General features: G+C 42.0%; 1 protein-coding gene across 6 annotated transcripts in view; it reads right to left on the bottom strand.

Moving 5' to 3' along the window:
• LOC129696443 (intermembrane lipid transfer protein VPS13B-like) overlaps nucleotides 1–18,537 on the bottom strand; it is an 811,841-nt gene that overhangs the window by 313,742 nt on the left and 479,562 nt on the right. For all 6 annotated transcript variants that reach the window (XM_055634334.1, XM_055634333.1, XM_055634338.1 and 3 more), the window contains exon 24: nucleotides 5,907–6,127. In XM_055634334.1, the coding sequence (XP_055490309.1) occupies nucleotides 5,907–6,127 (221 nt within the window). The remainder of the gene's footprint in view (nucleotides 1–5,906; nucleotides 6,128–18,537) is intronic.

Genomic DNA, 18,537 nt, shown 5'->3' with positions numbered 1-18,537 from the left:
CACAGCTACCACATCGATGTACAAAAATTAACAAAGTTCATGGAATGGCAGCTCTAGGAAAAGGACCAAAACTGACTTGTGGAAAATCTTAATGCAAACATAAAAATCTGGAAAGTACTCTCAGGTGAAGCCAAGAATATATTTCAATTGGTGTATTCCGAAGGGAATCGAGATAACTACATGAAAGAAAAAATGACAATAGGTTTGCAGGGGGTGGGTCCCAGAGTGGGACTCGCAGGATTTCTTATGCACAGAGCTAGTACTAATTAAATGGGGTGAAAGGCCTCCTTCCTATTCTATGAGATATTTGTGATCAAAGGTAATTTTACAGACTAAGGCATTCCATTCATCCAAAAATTAACAAAGAATAAATAAAACACCTCATAATTTACCTGAAGCATTTTAAATGGAACCCAAGCTCAGTATAACTGGATAATATTATGAAGCAATACGATAACCCCAAACATTTAATTCCTACTATATGTCATTTTAAACTCGACCATTAGTGAATATTTAGAAATTACAGAACTATTTTTCTTTTCAACCATGCATTTAATTATCCAGGAAATGAGCTCAACACCCAAGGCCATCGTCCAAAATTTGAATTAGTTTGGTGTTGTTCATGAAATGACGGAAAAGTAATAAGTAAGGGAAATTCCTAACATATTCTGCCACTGCCTGAATAATTCCAGATATCTGTGCGACTGCATGTAAATGGTACGTGTTGTGAAGAACACCATTTAACAATTTCATGTTCATAAGTTTTAGGAGCAGATTTAGGCCATTCAGCACATTGTCCACTCCACCACTTAATCATGGCTGATTCATCTTTCCCTTTCAACACCTTTCTCCTGCCTTCTCCCCATAACCTCTGACACCCTTACTAATCAAGAATCTCCGCCTTAAAAATATCCATTAACTTGGCCTCCACAGCCTTCTGTGGCATTTTGGAATATGTGATTGAGTAGAGTCATAGAGTTATACAGCATACATGCTCCATCTACATTTGTCCCACATGCCCGCTTTTGGGCCTTATCCCTCTAAACCTTTTGTACTCATTCACCTGTCCAAATGTCTATTCAACATTGTTATAGTTCCTGCCTCGACTACCTCCTCTGGCAGTTTGTTCCCCACCAACTTCTGTGTGACCAAAGTTGCCGCTCAGGTTCCTTATAAATTATTTCCTCTCTCACCTTAAACCGATGTCCTCTGGTTCTTGATTCCACTACTATGAGTAAAAGTCTGTGTATTCACCCAATCTATTCCCCTCATGATCTTATATTCCGCTATAAGATCATCTCTCGGCATCCTGCCCTCCAGGGAATAAAGTCAAGCCTGCTCAACCTCTCAAGCAAGCTCAGGCCCTCAAGCTCTGGCATAGCAATCTGTGGTGTGAATTTGTGGAATGGTCTGGAACAGGAGATAAAACTTAGCACAAGCATAATTCAGTTTAAAAAGATGTACAAAAACACTTGTTTAAAAGGATATTGGGATGAGGATAGGCGATTGTGATATTTGTTATACTGATTGTATTGGGAAGGGTGATTATAGAGTGATGGGTTGTAAATATGACTAAGATACTGTATAGAATATGAGGGGTTTTTTCTTTTCTTTTTCTTTTTTTCTTTTTTGTATGGCTTTGTAAATATTTGATTAGTGTTCAAATGTAAATAATTTGGTGTACATATAGCGGCTGGTGTACATATAGCTGCTAAATTTGTAAAAATAATTACAAGCAGTTGAATAAGGGGTGGGAATTAATAAGCTTTGGCTTCTTCCTGCTCCTTTTCGGACACATATGATTTCATTTATTTATAGATATTGTTTATGACACTTTATAAATATTTTTGTTTTGTTTTTTGTATGCTGTTTCACATTTGCTTTTTATTCTTTTATTCTGTTCGAAATAAATAATAAAATAAAATTAAAATAAACCACCTCGTAGATCTTCTCTGCACTCCCTGCCACTGTAACAACATCCTTCCTATAGCTGGATGACCAAAACTGAAATACTACAAAAGCGGCCTCACATCAGCCTAAATTCTATTCAATACCCAGACTGATGAAGGCCAATCTACTGAAAGGCTTCTTGACCACCCTAATTTTTTAAAGTTGTAGGTGAGCGCCTGAAACATGGTGACTCTTTGTGTACTTTGTGCATTGTTTGCAAAAACAAAGAATGTTACTGTACCTACGCACATGTGACAATAAAGTATCATTGAATCATTTAATCTAATTTTGAAACAATTTTCAAGGAACTATGTACCTGCACTCCGAGATCCTTCTGCTCTACAACACTCCCCAGAGCCCTGCCATTCACTGTGAAGTTCCTGTCCTGGTTTGACTTCCCAAAATGCAACACCTTGCACTTATCTGCATTAAACTCATTTAACTACTCCTCAAATCACTTGCCCAACTGATGAAGACCCTGCTGTAATTTTTGATACAATACCACCCACTGTTGTGTCATTTGCAAACTTACTGATCATGCTTTCTACAATCTCATTCAAATCATTGATATACACCACAAACACCAATAGCCTAGCACCGATCCCCGACGTACACCACTAATCATAGACCTCCAACCCAAAAAACAACCTTCCACTATCACCCTCTGCTTCCTTTCATGAAGCCAGTTCTCTATCCAGCCTACTAGCCCTCCATGGATTCCATGCGATCTAGCCTTCCAGAGCAGCCTACCATGCAGAACCTTATCAAATGCCTTGCTGAAATCCACACAGACAAAGTCTATGGTTTTGCATACATCAACCGTTTTTGTTACTTCTTCAAATGAATCAATCATATTCATAAGACACGATCTCCCACCTGCAATTCCATGTTGACTATCTGTAATCAGCCCTGTCTATCCACATATATATATATATACATATGTATATGTATATGTATATGTATATATATATATATATATATATATATATGTATATATATATATATATATATATAATATATATATATATATATATATATATATATATATATATATATATATATATATATATATATATATATATATTGTTGTGTTTGTATTTGTGTGTGTATATATATATATATATATATCCATATATATATTAACCCTCGAGCTATCATATACATATATATACATATCATATATATACACATATATATATATATATATATACATATACATATACATATATATACATATATATATATATATATATATTATCCTCTCCAGTAATTTGTTTCTCACAGGTGATAAGCTTACTTAACCAGGCTTTTCCTAGCAGACCTTTGTAAATAGAGACACAACATTAGCCACCCTCCAGATTTCTGGCACCTCACCCATGACTGAACATGATTCATATTTCTCAGCCAGTGTGCCTGCAATTTCTTCTCTAACCTGCCCTCAGATATATCTGTTGCAGGTATATCAGCGATGGGGAGGGGGTCTAAGTTACCGTAGAAGCAGCGAGGCTTCTCCCAATTTCTCCCAAATTCTCCCAATTTTGCTAGCCCTTGCTGTCTCCTCCCCTTCCTTAACCCTCGAGCTGTCTCCTCCCATCCCCCCGCCCTCGGGCTCCTCCTCCTCCCCTTTTTCCTTCCTTCTCCCCTCCCACCCCCCATCAGTCTGAAGAAGGGTTTCGGCCCGAAACGTCGCCTATTTTCTTCGCTCCATGGATGCTGCTGCACCCACTGAGTTTCTCCAGCAATTTTGTGTACCTCAGATATATCTGATCAGACCGGGAGATTTATCTAACTTCATATGCCCAGGACATTCAGCACCTCCTGGACCGTAATATGAATGCCCTCAAGACACGGTGTGGCATGGTGGCGTAACGATAGAGTTGCTGCCTTACATCATCAGAGACCCAGGTGCAATCCTGACCACGGGTGCTGTCTGTATGAAGTTCGTACGTTCTCCCCGTGATCTGCATGGGTCTTCTCCAGGAAGCTCCAGCTTCCTCCCACACTCCAAAGACATACAGTGGGATAATTGGCTAGGTATAAATGTAAATTGTCCCTAGTGTGTAGTGTGTGGGGATCGCTGGTCGGCGCGGACTCGGTCGGTCGAAGGGCCTGTTTCCGCACTCTATGTCTCAACTAAATTTAACTAAACATCTCCATTAAAGAAAGGAGTAATGTCTAGCCAGCAAACAAAATGCATTAAAAATTGCTTAAGTTCAGCTGGTCCACGAGGATAACTATTAACAACTGGATTACTTTATTTTAGATTCAGAACTTTAGAACAACACTAATTAGAGTGGCTAGAGACAACACTTTGCCAATTATTTGGAGCGAAGGGGAGGTGCATAACCGCTTCCTGCCTATTGTGAAACAAATAACAAAATAATTTACTGAGTAAATGGTCTGAATTTAAAGTGGAGGGATCAGAACATGATCAGACTTTAGCAACCTCTCCCAAAATCAACGTGGCAATTTCTTCGAGGATAAAAAAACAGATCGTAGAAGATAGATGCACATAAATTACGTGTATAAAGTCAATCTCAGTCAATCATAGCATTGTGGTCACCAGGGTCTGGGAACAGCATTATCGCTACATTCAGCCGAATGAAAATAGTCGGAAAATTGGCATTTAAAGTTGGTATTCTTACCATGTGAAAAATATTGTAGGGAAATTAATGCCACAAAGTAGCTGCAAAAGTATTGCGCACTGATTCACATATTCCTTGTCATTTGCTCTTCTGCTTCTAATATAGTCCAACTCTCAGAAATGTATGACTTCTAAGGCTGAAAAAGGATAAAGTGCATTGGATGCTAACTCTCATTGAAACAGATTTGCTTCTTTGGTGATTGTCTGTGTTCACCAAGAACATAAAACTCCATACAGACAGCACCCATGGTCAGGTCTCTGGCGCTATGAGGCAACGGCTATACCGCTGCACCATTGTGCCAGCGGAGTAATGGAATCTGAAGAAATGCGTACATGAAAACATAAAAACAATTGAATTTAATTACATTACCATTGTATCCAATGGGAAGAGTATGATAATGAGAAGACTGCTCACTTGTACTGTACCGATCTAGCAGATAAATTGAAATCTCCTTTCCAGAGCAATTTACAACAAACAAAATTATTCTGCAATATATTCCACCTAACTAGGATACAGCGTCAAAGAAGATATCAGTAAACATTTTTTTCATGGCAGCAATCAAGATGCTACACCAGAGCCCCCAGAGTTAATTAAAATCAATGTGTAGCGATTTTTTTCCATGATAACAAAATAACAATAAAAGTCAGAACATAGACACTGGAGTAACTCGGTGGGTCAGGCAGCTTCTCTGGAGATAAAGGATGGATCCCATCCTTTTTTTCCATAGATGCTGCCTGCCCAGGTGATTTACTCCAGCAATTTGTGTCCACCATCAGTATAAACCAGCATCTGCAGTTCCTTGCTACACAACAATAGAAGTCAGGTTTGGCAGATGATTCTACCATTGCATGGAATACATTCGATTAATATGGACTTAAACCCATGTTATTTAAAACTGAAATCTCTTTAATATTACAGCCACACATCTATAAACATATTGTGTGAAGTTATGATAAACCCTGGAACATGCAGCTCCGGTGGACACTTTCAAAGCTGCTGCACATTAATTCTGCTACATAATACCTTTCAAAATAGCACATCTGTAACTCATTTCACTCCATGAGTTTTAAGATGCACTTTGGACTGAAGTCACTACATTTTTTTTTGGATAAGTCTAAATTGCAAAAAAATGAGAGCACATCAAAGCGGTAAACTAATCTTTCTCCCTGATCTTGGTTACCAAACTCAAAAGAAAGCTAAAATTGTTTAATGGAATAAGGATTCTCCTATAAAGTACAGGACAAATTAACTTAATGTCAATCATTTCTTATTTTTCCCCACAATAAATCAATTAGCTGCCTCAACACCAACCTGGGGGTTTGAGCATTTCACTTCCAGGGACTCCAGGTCCACGTGCAGGCAGACGACAAAGGAATGCCTGGTCTCAGGGCCGCAGGCTTGCATCTTGTGCGAAGTGACGGCCAGGGTTGAGGTGCAGCCCAAGGGTTCCACCAGGTTACAGGTCTTCAACTGGCCGAGCAGGGTGTACACACTGAACTGGCTGAGACTGATGGTCCAGGGGAAAGCGTCGCCTAGGGAATGACAAGAAACAAAATGTTGATCTTTTATTTCAGATCTACTACCTGGCACGTGTGGCGGCAGGCAGTAGATAGGAATGTTCAGTGAACTTTTGTAACTGTCAGCGCCAGAGACGTGGCGATCCTAGTCTACGGCCTCGGTGAGGTCTGCTGTATGATTTTACCGTGTGGTCAACAATCCATGCAGAATCAACTTTGTACTTCAGGCTCAATAAAAACAAGTAGAATTTATCTCTATCTTTGCAGATCCATGCATAAAGGGAAACGTCAGCCCGAACACTGCAGAATAAAGCAAAATGTCACCTGAATACTGTGACATTACATCACCAGTAGGGTTTTCCTCCCCCAATGAGGTTAAAAAATGAAAGAAGGAATTAGCAGGAATAATTTCATGGCACCCAATTTCTGTCCACTGTTCAGTGAGCATCAAAAAAAGACATATTCACCAACCTATGAAGGAATGTTAAGGCATGGAGTTGAGGTGCAGATCAACCATGATCTAATTTAATTTCAAAGCATGAACAATCTATGCCTGCTCCTAAGTTCTTAGTAAATAAATGGCAATCTTTGAACAATGAATAACTAAGATGCGAAGACTCCAACAGCTAGCTACCGAGCAGATAGGAAAAAAGGTAAAGTGGAGTACAACATTATCAAGCTTTGGTTCATGCAACAATCTTTAGCAATCACAACCGTACCACAAATTCCAGAGGGTTACATTAAATTGTGTGATTAAAATTGGACATGAGAACATTCTGTTTTTATCTAGCTTCTTTAGCATAAATCAACATTTCTTTGTTCTGGTTTTAATTGAAAATGAAATCCACAATTAATTTCCAACAGAGCAAAATAATTAAATTGCAAATTAATTTGGGGAAACAGCAAAAGAACTTGCAATAATCTTGTATGTGTCACAAACTCCCTGCTGGACCCTCTGCAGTTTGCATACCGGGCCAATAGATTCCGTGGATGATGCAGTCAACCTGGGCCTGCACTTCATCCTACAGCACCTAGACCGCCAGGGGACCAATGCGAGGATCCTGTTTGTTGATTTTAGCTCTGCATTCAATACCATTGTGCCAGAGCTACTACACTCCAAACTTTCCGAGTTGACTGTGCTTCAACCCCTCTGTCAGTGGATCACCAACTTCCTGACAGACAGGAAGCAGCATGTGAAGCTGGGGAAAGCACATCTCGGACCCGCAAACACACAGCATAGGGGCACCGCAAGGCTGCATACTCTCTCCTCTCTCTACTCTCTCTACACCAACGACTGCACCTCCACAGACACCTCTGTCAAGCTTCTCAAGTTTGCGGAGGACACAATCCTGATTGGACTGATCCAGGATGGGGAGGAATCTGCCTACAGACAGGAAGTGTCAAAGCTGGCGTCCTGGTGCCATAGCAACAACCTAGAGCTTAATGCTCTTAAGACAGTGGAACTGACTGTAGACTTTAGGAGAGCCCCCCCTCCCCTCAATCCACTCACCATCAACAACACCATAGTCACATCTGTGGAGTATTTTAAGTTCCTGGGAACCATCATCTCCAAGGACCTTAAGTGGGGGGCTACCATCAACTCCACAGTCAAAAAGGCACAACAGAGGATGTACTTCCTGCGGCAGCTGAGGAAGCACAATCTGCCACAGGCAATGATGGTCCAATTCTACACGGCCATCGTAGAGTCTGTTCTCACCTTCTCCATCATGGTCTGGTTTGGCTCAGCCACCAAGCATGACACCTGGAGGCTGCAGCGAATCGTCCAATCAGCAGAGAAGATTATTGGCTGCAACCTTCCCTCCATTGATGAACTATACACTGCAAGGGCCAGGAAGCGAGCGGGCAAGATCATCTCTGACCCCTCTCACCCTGGCCACAAACTCTTTGAATCACTTCCCTCTGGAAGGCGACTCCGGACTGTCAAAGCTGCCACAGCCAGGCATAAAAACTGTTTTTATCCACGAGTAGTTGCTCTACTCAACAGCCAAAAATCTCTAAAAAAGCCTCCCTTTGATCTGGTATTTTGTTGGTTCACATGCTTGATCAATGGTGTTTTATCATTAATGTTTAGTGTTTTCTGAGTCATTCATAACTGTCACTGTATGTCATGTTGTTACTTGTGGGCGGAGCACCAAGGCAAATTCCTTGTATGTGAATACTTGTCCAATAAACTTACTTACTTACTTAAATGGCACTTTAGCTGTCTTTGGTAATACTAGAAGGAGCAACCTTCGGGAATATTTAAAGTTTTTTTTTGTTATAAATTCAACATTTGTATCACGTCTTCCACATGGCAAGCTCATTACATCTTTTTAAATGTTTTGATTAAACTAAGGGAACATTATTAAACACTTTTAACAGATGTAATTGAACTGATCTTGACCTTAATTTTACATCTTTTTGCATTCTGATTTACTGAGTGAACTGATAATAGTGCCACATTGGTCATAGGACCCTAAGATTATAAGATTAAATTTAAAATGTAGGAAAAGAATGTGGGGAGGAAAAGAACAGAAAATGAAACAGAAGGAATGAAAAATTAGATGAAAAGAAAAAGTGAAAAGGAAAAAAAAGGTACAATTTTAAATTTGGCATGTTTCAGCACAAAAGAAAAAGAAACAGAGGTAGACCAAAACATTAAGATCTTGGCTGATCCATTCTTGGTTATGACATGATTTGGACTTCCTTGCAGTTCTAACGTCTATCAACCTCCGCCTTGAATATATTGAATAACTCTGCCTCCAAGGTTCTCTAGGGAAGAGAATTCCAGACATCAATGCAGGGTGCACAAGAAGCTGTGGATGCTGGAAACTATTTAGTCTCTCCTGATACAACTGGTAGAGCTGCTCCCTCACAGCATCTGTGACCCGGGTTCGATCTAGACTTCGGATGCTGTCTGTGTGGTGTTTGCACGTTCATAAGCGATAGGTGCATCAAGTCTGCACAAATCAATCATGGCTGTGTTATCTTTCCCTCTCAACCCCACTCTCCTGCCTTCTCCCCATAACCCCTGGCACCCATACCAATCAAGAATCTATCAATCTCTACCTGAAAAATATCCATATTGGCTTCCACAGCCTTCTGTGGCAATGAATTCCACAGATTCACCACCCTCTGACTCAATAAATTCCTCTTCATCTCGTTCCGAAAGTTACCTCCTTTTATTCTGACGCTATCGCCTCTGGTCCTAGATTCTCCCTCTAGTAGAAACATCCGCTCCACATTCACTCTATCCAGATCTTTCACTGTACGGTAAGCTTCTATGAGGTACCCCCTCATCCTTCTAAACTCCAGCGAGTACTGCCCTAGTGCGGTCAAACGCTCATCATATGTTAACCCAATCATTTCAAGGATCATTCTCGTAAACCTCCTCTGGATCCTCTCCAGCGCAAGCACATCCTCCCACAGATATAGGGCCCAGAATTGCTCATGATACTGCAAATGCGGTCTGACCAGCACCTTATCAAGAGTCAAGAGTCAAGAGTCTTATAGCTTAAAGCTTATACACGCCTTATAAGGCCACGTTCCCCCTGTGACCCTGTGGGTTTCCTCCCATACCCCAAAGACATGTGGGTTTGTAGGCTAATTTGCCTCTGTAAATTGCTGCTGGTGAGTTTGGGATTGTGTAGGGGTTACAAAAATTAAGGTAACATAGAACTAGTGTGAACGGGTGATCGATGGTCAGCGTGGACTCGGTGGGCCGAAGGGCTTATTTCCGTGCAGTGTATCTAAACTAAACTAAACAAACATCTCATTCCAGGGTTCGATCTTGTGAACCATCATTGCTCTGCTTCTAATGGCACAGCATCTCTTCCTTAGTTAGGGAGAACAGACTTAAGGGCCTGTCCCACTGTACGAGGTAATTCAAGAGTTCTCCCGTGTTTCCCCCGATTCAAACTCGGAGAATTGCGGTAATAGCCGTTCATAGGTACTCGGGGCTCTCGTGGACATTTTTCCAGTGCTGAAAAAAATTCACGAATTTCCGCGTTTCCGGAGTACCTGCCGTTAGCATTACGAGCCGCTACGAGACATCCACGAGCTCCAACGTAGCCGCTATGTACATTCCACTTACCATGAGTTTGTTTTTTTTTTAACTCGGGAAAGTTCTTGAATTACCTTGTACAGTGGGACAGGCATTTTACACATAATATTCCACATACGGTCTCACCAGGACTCAACAACGTTTTGGTAATGCCCTTGCACTCAAACCCTCTTGCAATGAAAGGCACCAAGTGATTTACGTTCGAATTACTCACATGTTTCCTTTCATTGATTTACATGCAGGTAGAGCCAGATGCCTCCTAACACCTTTCAGACTTTCACCATTTAAAAATTAGCATTTCTATGTTTCCTACCAAATGAATGGTCTAACATTTCCATGTCTCTTGCCCAGAATAGGGAAATTGAGAATCAAAGGACATAGTTTTAAGCTAAGAGGGGAAAGATTTAATAGGAACCTGCGGGGTAACTTTTTTTACACAAAGGGTGGTCGGTGTATGGAACGAGCTGCCGGAGGTGGTGTTGGAGGCAGGTACTATCGCAGTGTTAAGAAACATTTGGATGGATACGTGGATAGGACAGGTTTAGAAGGATATGTGCCAAACACAGGCAGATGGGACTAATGTGGATGGAACATGCTGGTCAGTGTGTGCTAGTTGGACCAAAATGCCTGTTTTCACGATGTATGACTCTGGCTCTGCGGGATTCAATATCCTAAAAAAGAAAGCCTGATGTTACTAAAGTTTGGAGGCACCAGGAACATTTAAACAAATACATGGATACGAGAGGTTTAGAGGGATAAGGGCCAAATGCAAGCAGGTGGGACTAGTGTAGATGGGACATGTGTGGGTGACTTGGACCGAAGAGCCCGTTTCCATGCTGAGACTCCAGGACTCCCTGCGACTCTATGACATTTTATAGAGATGTCCTTGCCATTATCAAGTCAAGTCAAGTCAAGTCAGGTTTATTCGTCACATACGCATACGAGATGTGCAGTGAAATGAAAAGTGGCAATGCTCGCGGATTGTGCAAACAAACTACAAAACAGAATGGAACAGAATCACATATTCACATATTACATATTTGTTGGAGAAAAAAAAGAAAAAAACAACAATTTTAAAAAGACACCACACAACAGTCAACAGTCAATTTAATTGTCATTTGGACCCCTTGAGGTCCAAACGAAATGCCGTTTCTGCAGCCATACATTACAAACAAATAGACCCCAGACACAACATAATTTACATTTTACATAAACATCCATCACATTGCTGTGATGGAAGGCCAAAAAAACTTATCTCTCCACTGCACTCTCCCCCCCCCCCCCCCACCCGATGTCAGAGTCAAAGTCAAAGCCCCCGGCTGGCGATGGCGATTGTCCCGCGGCCATTAAAGCCACGCCGGGTGGTGCGAGGTCGCACACCAGGTCTTGGTGTTAGAGCACCCGGCGTGCGCTCGCCTAGTCCCTCGGCCATTCCAAGCCGCGCGGAGCGGTGATGTTAGGCCCCGCTCCAGGAGCTCTTCGACCCCGCAACTCGGGCGGGAGAAGTCGCCGTTGCAGGAGCCCTGAAAAGCGGTCTCCCCCCAGGGACCCGCGGGCTCCCGGTGCCGCCGTCCGCAGACCCGCAGTTGCAGCCTCCGAATCTCCGGAGGTCGGGCCGCAGCAGCAGCAGCGCTCCACCACCGCTCCACCCGCTCTGGACTCGGCCAGCTCCGCGACGGTGACGGGGAGTCGTCGGCACCAGAGTCCCCGGTCTTCCTGTTGGAGGCCGCTCCTCGTTGCAGCCCCAACGACAACAGAGACCTGACAAAGAAAAGGTCGGGTCTCCCGTGCAGGGAGAGATTTAAAAGTTACCCCCCTCCCTCCCACCCCACCCCACCACACACACACACCCCCACACACACACCCCAACAAAATATAACAAAAACTACATAAAAACATAGACAAAAAATAATAAAAACGCGGACGGGCTGCAGAGGCCGCTGCTGACGAGAGTCGCGCCGCCTACCAGATCTTGATGGTACAGTAAAGTTAGTCCCTGGTGAGATAGGAGTTTACAGTCCTAATGGCCTCTGGGAAGAAACTCCTTCTCATCCTCTCCGTTTTCACAGCATGGCAACGGAGGCATTTGCCTGACCGTAGCAGTTGGAACAGTCCGTTGCAGGGGTGGAAGGGGTCTCCCATGATCTTGTTGGCTCTGGAGTTGCACCTCCTGATGTATAGATCCTGCAGTTGGGTGAATGTAGTTCCCATAGTGCGTTCGGCCAAACGCACTACTCTCTGCAGAGCCTTCTTGTCCTGGGCAGAGCAGTTCCCAAATTATCTTTCTAAAGGTGTTCCAACATTAGAATCCTCATTGTTCTAAAACATTTGTAAACCAGCATTCAGTTCTTCGTTTCTTCATTGATCAAGCCTGGTGATCGAATGTTATGCTGCACATGGCTTTAAAGGTAGTATCCCGTTATGTTCACAGCCTTAATTTTCCACTGTGAACTTAATGGGCAATTAATATTGTGTGCCTTAGGGCAAAGTAACATCAATGCAAAATAAGAATGGAGCAGCATAAATTAACCTGCAAATGGTGTGGATTTACAAAACAGTACATTTATTTTAATTGCTCTAATTTGCAGATGGATTTGCACATTAATAGCAGCATGCATTGTTAACCTGTTTACAAGATGTCCGCTCAGTTGGAATGTGCGTTAATGCTTAATCAAGCTCTCTACAGTGTCCTACTACAAAACCTATTGCCCCCTCAAGCAAGGCATATTTTATTCTTGAACAAACCGCCCAGTACTGGAGTACACTGTGGGTCAGACAGCATCTGTGGATGGTTTGTGTGGGAAGGAACTGTTGATGCTGGTTTATACCGAAGATAGACACAGAGTGCTGGAGTAACTCAGCGGGTCAGGCAGCATCTCTGGAGAAAAAGGATGGGTGACGTTTCGGGTCGGAACCCTCCTTCCAACTGCGGATGCAAAATTAAGGGCAGGACCCTTCTCAAGACTGATTGAAGCTGGGGGTGGAGGGGGGGAGAGCTGGAATAGAGGTATGGGTGGGATTGTTGTATTTAATACCATATTCCACAGAAATAATTGGTGAAAGTATTTCCCAAAGCTCGAGCATCTCTGAAGAACATTGATATGCGATGCTTTGGGCCGGGACCCTTCTTTGCACTGTTTGTAGAAGGGGGGAGAAAGCTGGAAGTGGAATGGGTGGCGGGACAAACCCTGGCAAGTGATAGGTGGATACAGGTGGGGTGGAGTGGGATTGATTTACAGATGGGTGGGCAAAGGACAGAGATGGAAAGAAGACAAAAGACTGTGAGGTAAGGAGGGCAGAGGTTCAAAACGTAAAGGCAGAGGAAGGAACATTAGTGGAAGGGGATGGGCGAGGAAAGGGAGGAAAGATAGTAGGAGAAATGGATGAGCATTCAGGAGGACCATCGGGAAGAGGGGTTAAAAGGGAGGGGGATGTTGTTGGTTCATGACCTGAAATTGGAGAATACAATGATCATACCATTGGGTGGAAAGCTCACTTGCCTGGCTTTCTTCAGCTCTCACTTCTCTACTAGCTTTCTCCACCTCCCCCCTCCCCCTCCCCCCCCCCCCCCCCCCCCCCCCCCATCTCTCACTACAATCGGTCGGAAGAAGTGTCGCAATCCAAAATATTGCCTATCCATGTTTCCCAGAGATACCGCCTGCCCGGCTGAGTTACTCCAGCACTTTGTGTCTTTCTTTGGTGAACCAGAATCTGCAGTTCCTTATGGGTTGACCTATTCTTCAGTTTAGCTGGCATCAAATTTAAAACAAGAAAACCAAGTAAAAGATGGAGAACTAATATACTCAATTTGTTCCAATAATGAGAAGGAAGTTTACTTGTCACACGTAAGTAATGAGAATGTTCCTTCTGAACCTCAGAATTTGGGCTTTCACTTGTCCCCATAGAGTAGGCAGTTGGTACAAACCCAATGTAAACCTCTTTTCCTACAAAGAAAACTTCCTAACATTGTAAAAGCAGTCTGCGTGCAAGAAAGTTGTTGTTCGCTCCTCCTCAGTGTAACATCACTATCTTGGATGGACCCATGCTACATTATGTTTGGAGAATCATAAAATGACACAGCATAAAAGGAGGCAATTTGGCCCTCTGAATGTGCGTTTGGTAGTTCGATCTATCACTCTATTCTATACTCTAGCCCCGCATTTATTGTTTTCCTTTGCAAGTACAGCTACATTTGTTTGAAAGTTACAACTGAACTTGGTACTACCTTCCTTTCAGACCACACATTTCTATTCATAAATTGCTGAGCAAAGAAATTTCCTCATTTCCCCTCAGGTCATGTTCATGTGATAAAGCAAAATTAGACCATTTGGCCCATCAAAACTACTCCACCATTCGATCTGGTTGATCTATCTTTCCCTCTCAACCCCATTCTCCTGCCTTCTCTCCATAACCCCTGACACCCATACTCATCAAGAATCTATCAATCTCTGCCTTAAAATATCCATTGACTCCACAGCCTTCTGTGGCAATGAATTCCATATGGGGGCACATGATCAACTCACTTTCTCATTGGCATTTATCAATCTTTATCAATCAGTATGAATTGGTAACAATGCTTCCTCCTCGCTGACATTTGCATGGGGGAACCTAAAGACTGCTCATTCCCCTGCTCTGCTCACTCTATACTAATGGTTCAATTGTGCTTTGCGATCACATGTGCAAATGCACAGTGAAAATCGTTTCTTACATATAGCTCAGTAAAGTATAACGATAATCCCTGATTAGCAAAGTGCACAGAATTGGTCCTCTGAGACCGTATTCGAGAGGTGCCAGGTTTTGATGCCATTTTCAAAATACAGTTTGTGCCCTAGGTCTTATGAGCAGCGCCCGATCCAGGCAAGCCCCAGGCTGCTGCAGGGCCTCCCGCCATTGCGTTGCTTGGACCAGCACACCAACATCCCTCTCCTTGCACTGGGCCGCCTCCTGCAGCTGACCTTAAGGGCGCAGAAGACAAGAGCCCAGTTCACACTCCTATCATCCTTGCTTCACGCGTCACCTATCGCCGCCTCTCTCCTCTCCGGCATCCGGTCTTCAGGGGACGAGCAGGAGAGGCTTCCCTGCACAGGCCGCCCCCTACCGGGTCTTTTGCATATATTTGTTTTTATAATTCAAGTCAAGTCAAGTCAAGTTTATTCGTCACATACACATACGAGATGTGCAGTGAAATTAAAATAATTCTTATATATTTTGAAGTTGATGAGCAAAGCCATAAATTAATTTGTTCTCAAAAAAAGACACAAAGTGCTGGAGTAACTCAGTGTGGGTCAGGCAACATCTCTGGAGAACATGGATAAATGACCTTCTGGGTCAGGACTCTTGGTCTGAAAGACCGGACTCAAAAGGTCACCAATCCATGTTTTCTAGAGATGCTGCATGAGTTACTCCTGAATAACCCACTGAGTTACTCAAGCACTTCTTTTAACAAATCATATTGATATTGTTACATGTTAAAAACTTATGTAACACAAAATGTTGCAATGGGATCCTATCAAGAAAGCTCCAATATCTAACCTGTATTCTGACATCAGTCTTCAACTATTTTCATTACTACATCTCATTTTCAAAAGAGCAAAATAGATCATCACTAAACCAACTATTAACTTCTACCAACACCACACATTTTAGTTTAGTTTAGATACAGCATAGAAACAGGCACTTCGGCCCACCGACTCCACGCCGACTAGCGATCACCTGTACACTAACACTATCCTACACACTAAGAACAATTTACAATTTTTACTGAAGGCAATTAACCTACTATAGGAAGGAATTACAAATACTGGTGGACCTACAATCCTGGATGTCATTGGAGTGTGAGAGGAAACTGGAGCACCCGAAGAAAACCTACTCAATCACTGGGAGAACATACAAACTCTGTACAGACATCACCCAGAGTCAGAATCAAACCCGGGTCTCTGGTGCTGTAAGGCAGCAACTCAACTGCTGTGCCACCGTACTGCCCAAAATAAAATAAAAATAAAAATTTCCAACACCAAGAACAGTTTTCAAAGATATCTATCTGGATATGTTTTTCATGCAATCATTTTTCCAAAAATCTAAGTGAAAGCAACTACCGTGCAGTTAAAAAGAAGCTTATTCTTGCCCCAAATCAAAAATGTTTTTCTAGCTTTTAGTCTTTGTTAATATAAACTGCTTTGTTTTCTGCCTGTGTAATCTTTATAAAATTAATTCTGGATTTTGTTCAATGCCTACAAAGCACACTTCCAAAAATAATATTTGAAATTCACTTGTACAGCACTCCTCCTGCTTATCTCTGCTTCACTAAATGGAATGGAGACTTTACATCCATAAAGCTAATCTCATCTACAGCTTCAATCTACTCTAACTCAAACAAGCAATCAGGTTGCAGCCTATTTAAAACATTCTCAGACAGAAAGCTAAACAACTTACTTGCTTTTAAACTGTTGGTAAGGCATAGTAAAGATGTTTAACTGCAGATTTATAGTTAGCTGTTAATACATCACTAAGGTCAGTAAATTCTAAAAATACGGTGAACAATCTGTAGCAATACCTGTTTTTTTAAATGCAAACAAAAGGGATCCTTCACTGTCCGAGATCACTTTTAAATTATTGCAGATTAGCAATCAAATAATAGATAAAATTTCAATCACTACTTTCAAAGAAAATGTTTTACCTTGCATCATAAATGACAAACAGTGACAAGCAAAATTACAAAGTCAATTACGTTCATTTAAACACTTGCCACATTTCACATTTATACTGCTGAAATGCAGAACCATTAAATAAAACCACATTTATGTACAGGAAATATGACTTCTTATTGCAGGCAACATACAGCGTGTAACACAAAAGTACATGAAGTGTTAGTGATTGCACTGGGGTAATTTGACAAACATAGAACCATTCTTTAGTTTAGGTCTTGATTAACCACAAATGACATAAGTTGCTGCTTTTGACATTATGAATTTTGCACAATGTGAACATATTATTCCATGTCATAGAAATCTGATTTAATCTGCAAGTCCCATGGATTTTTACATTTTAAACCATGCTCCGTGGCACTTCACAGTTCCGATCAAAATACTCCATTGAGCAATAAGAAATAGAAGGAGCTTCCATTTTTCATGGACACATTTTAAATTAAAGGGCCTATTACCACATCTTTTATAATCCATATGTTCTAGGAGCAGAATTAGGACATTCGGCACATCAAGTTGTCTCTGCCATTCAATCATGGCTGATCTATCTTTCCCTCTCAACCCCATTCTCCTGCCTTCTCCCCACAACCCCTGACACACTTATCAATGAAGAATCTGTCAATCTCTGCCTTAAAAATATCGATTGATGGCCTCCACAGCCATCTGTGGCAATGAATCCCACAGATTCACCACCCTTTGACAAAATAAATGATTCCTCATCTCCTGTCTAAAGGTACATCCTTCGATTCTGAGATGATGGACCCTGGTCCTAGACTTGCCCACTAGTGAAAACATCCTCTCCACATTCACTCTATACAGCACTTTCACTATTTGATAAGTTTCAACAAGGTCCCCACACAAGCTTCTAAACTGTACTTTATAGTGCAGTTTTGGTCTCCAAATCTGAGGAAGGACATTATTGCCATAGAGGGAGTGCAGAGAAGGTTCACCAGACTGATTCCTGGGATGTCAGGACTGTCTTATGAAGAAAGACTGGATAGACTTGGTTTAAACTCTCTAGAATTTAGGAGATTGAGAGGGGATCTTATAGAAACTTACAAAATTCTTAAGGGGTTGGACAGGCTAGATGCAGGAAGATTGTTCCCGATTTTGGGGAAGTCCAGGACAAGGGGTCACAGCTTAAGGATAAGGGGGAAATCCTTTAAAACCGAGATGAGGAGAACTTTTTTCACAGAGTGGTGAATCTCTGGAACTCTCTGCCACAGAGGGTAGTTGAGGCCAGTTCATTGGCTATATTTAAGAGGGAGTTAGATGTGGCCCTTGTGGCCAAGGGGATCAGAGGGTATGGAGAGAAGGCAGGTACGGGATACTGAGTTGGATGATCAGCCATGATCATATTGAAGGGCCGAATGGCCTACTCCTGCACCTAATTTCTATGTTTCTATGTTTCTATAGTCATATTTGGATATGCATGAGAAATTGGAATTACAGTGATGGCAGACAATTAAAATTCATGGCAATAACATCAGTTACTACCCTTGCATTTGAATCTGAACATTTGAAAAAAAAATTAAAATGGACAATTGAGGTTGAAATTTAAAGCCATCAGCAGGCAACTGTGAAGACAATGGCCTACCTAATTAAACTTACTTTTCCCCCCAGCGGCTCTGTAGAAAATAGTTGGCAACATCCTCCGCTCG

The sequence above is a fragment of the Leucoraja erinacea genome, chromosome 4 (genome assembly GCF_028641065.1).
Source record: "Leucoraja erinacea ecotype New England chromosome 4, Leri_hhj_1, whole genome shotgun sequence".
Lineage (NCBI taxonomy): Eukaryota > Metazoa > Chordata > Chondrichthyes > Rajiformes > Rajidae > Leucoraja > Leucoraja erinaceus.
Note: the sequence above shows the minus strand (reverse complement) of the source record. Positions and strands in the feature narration are given on the sequence as shown.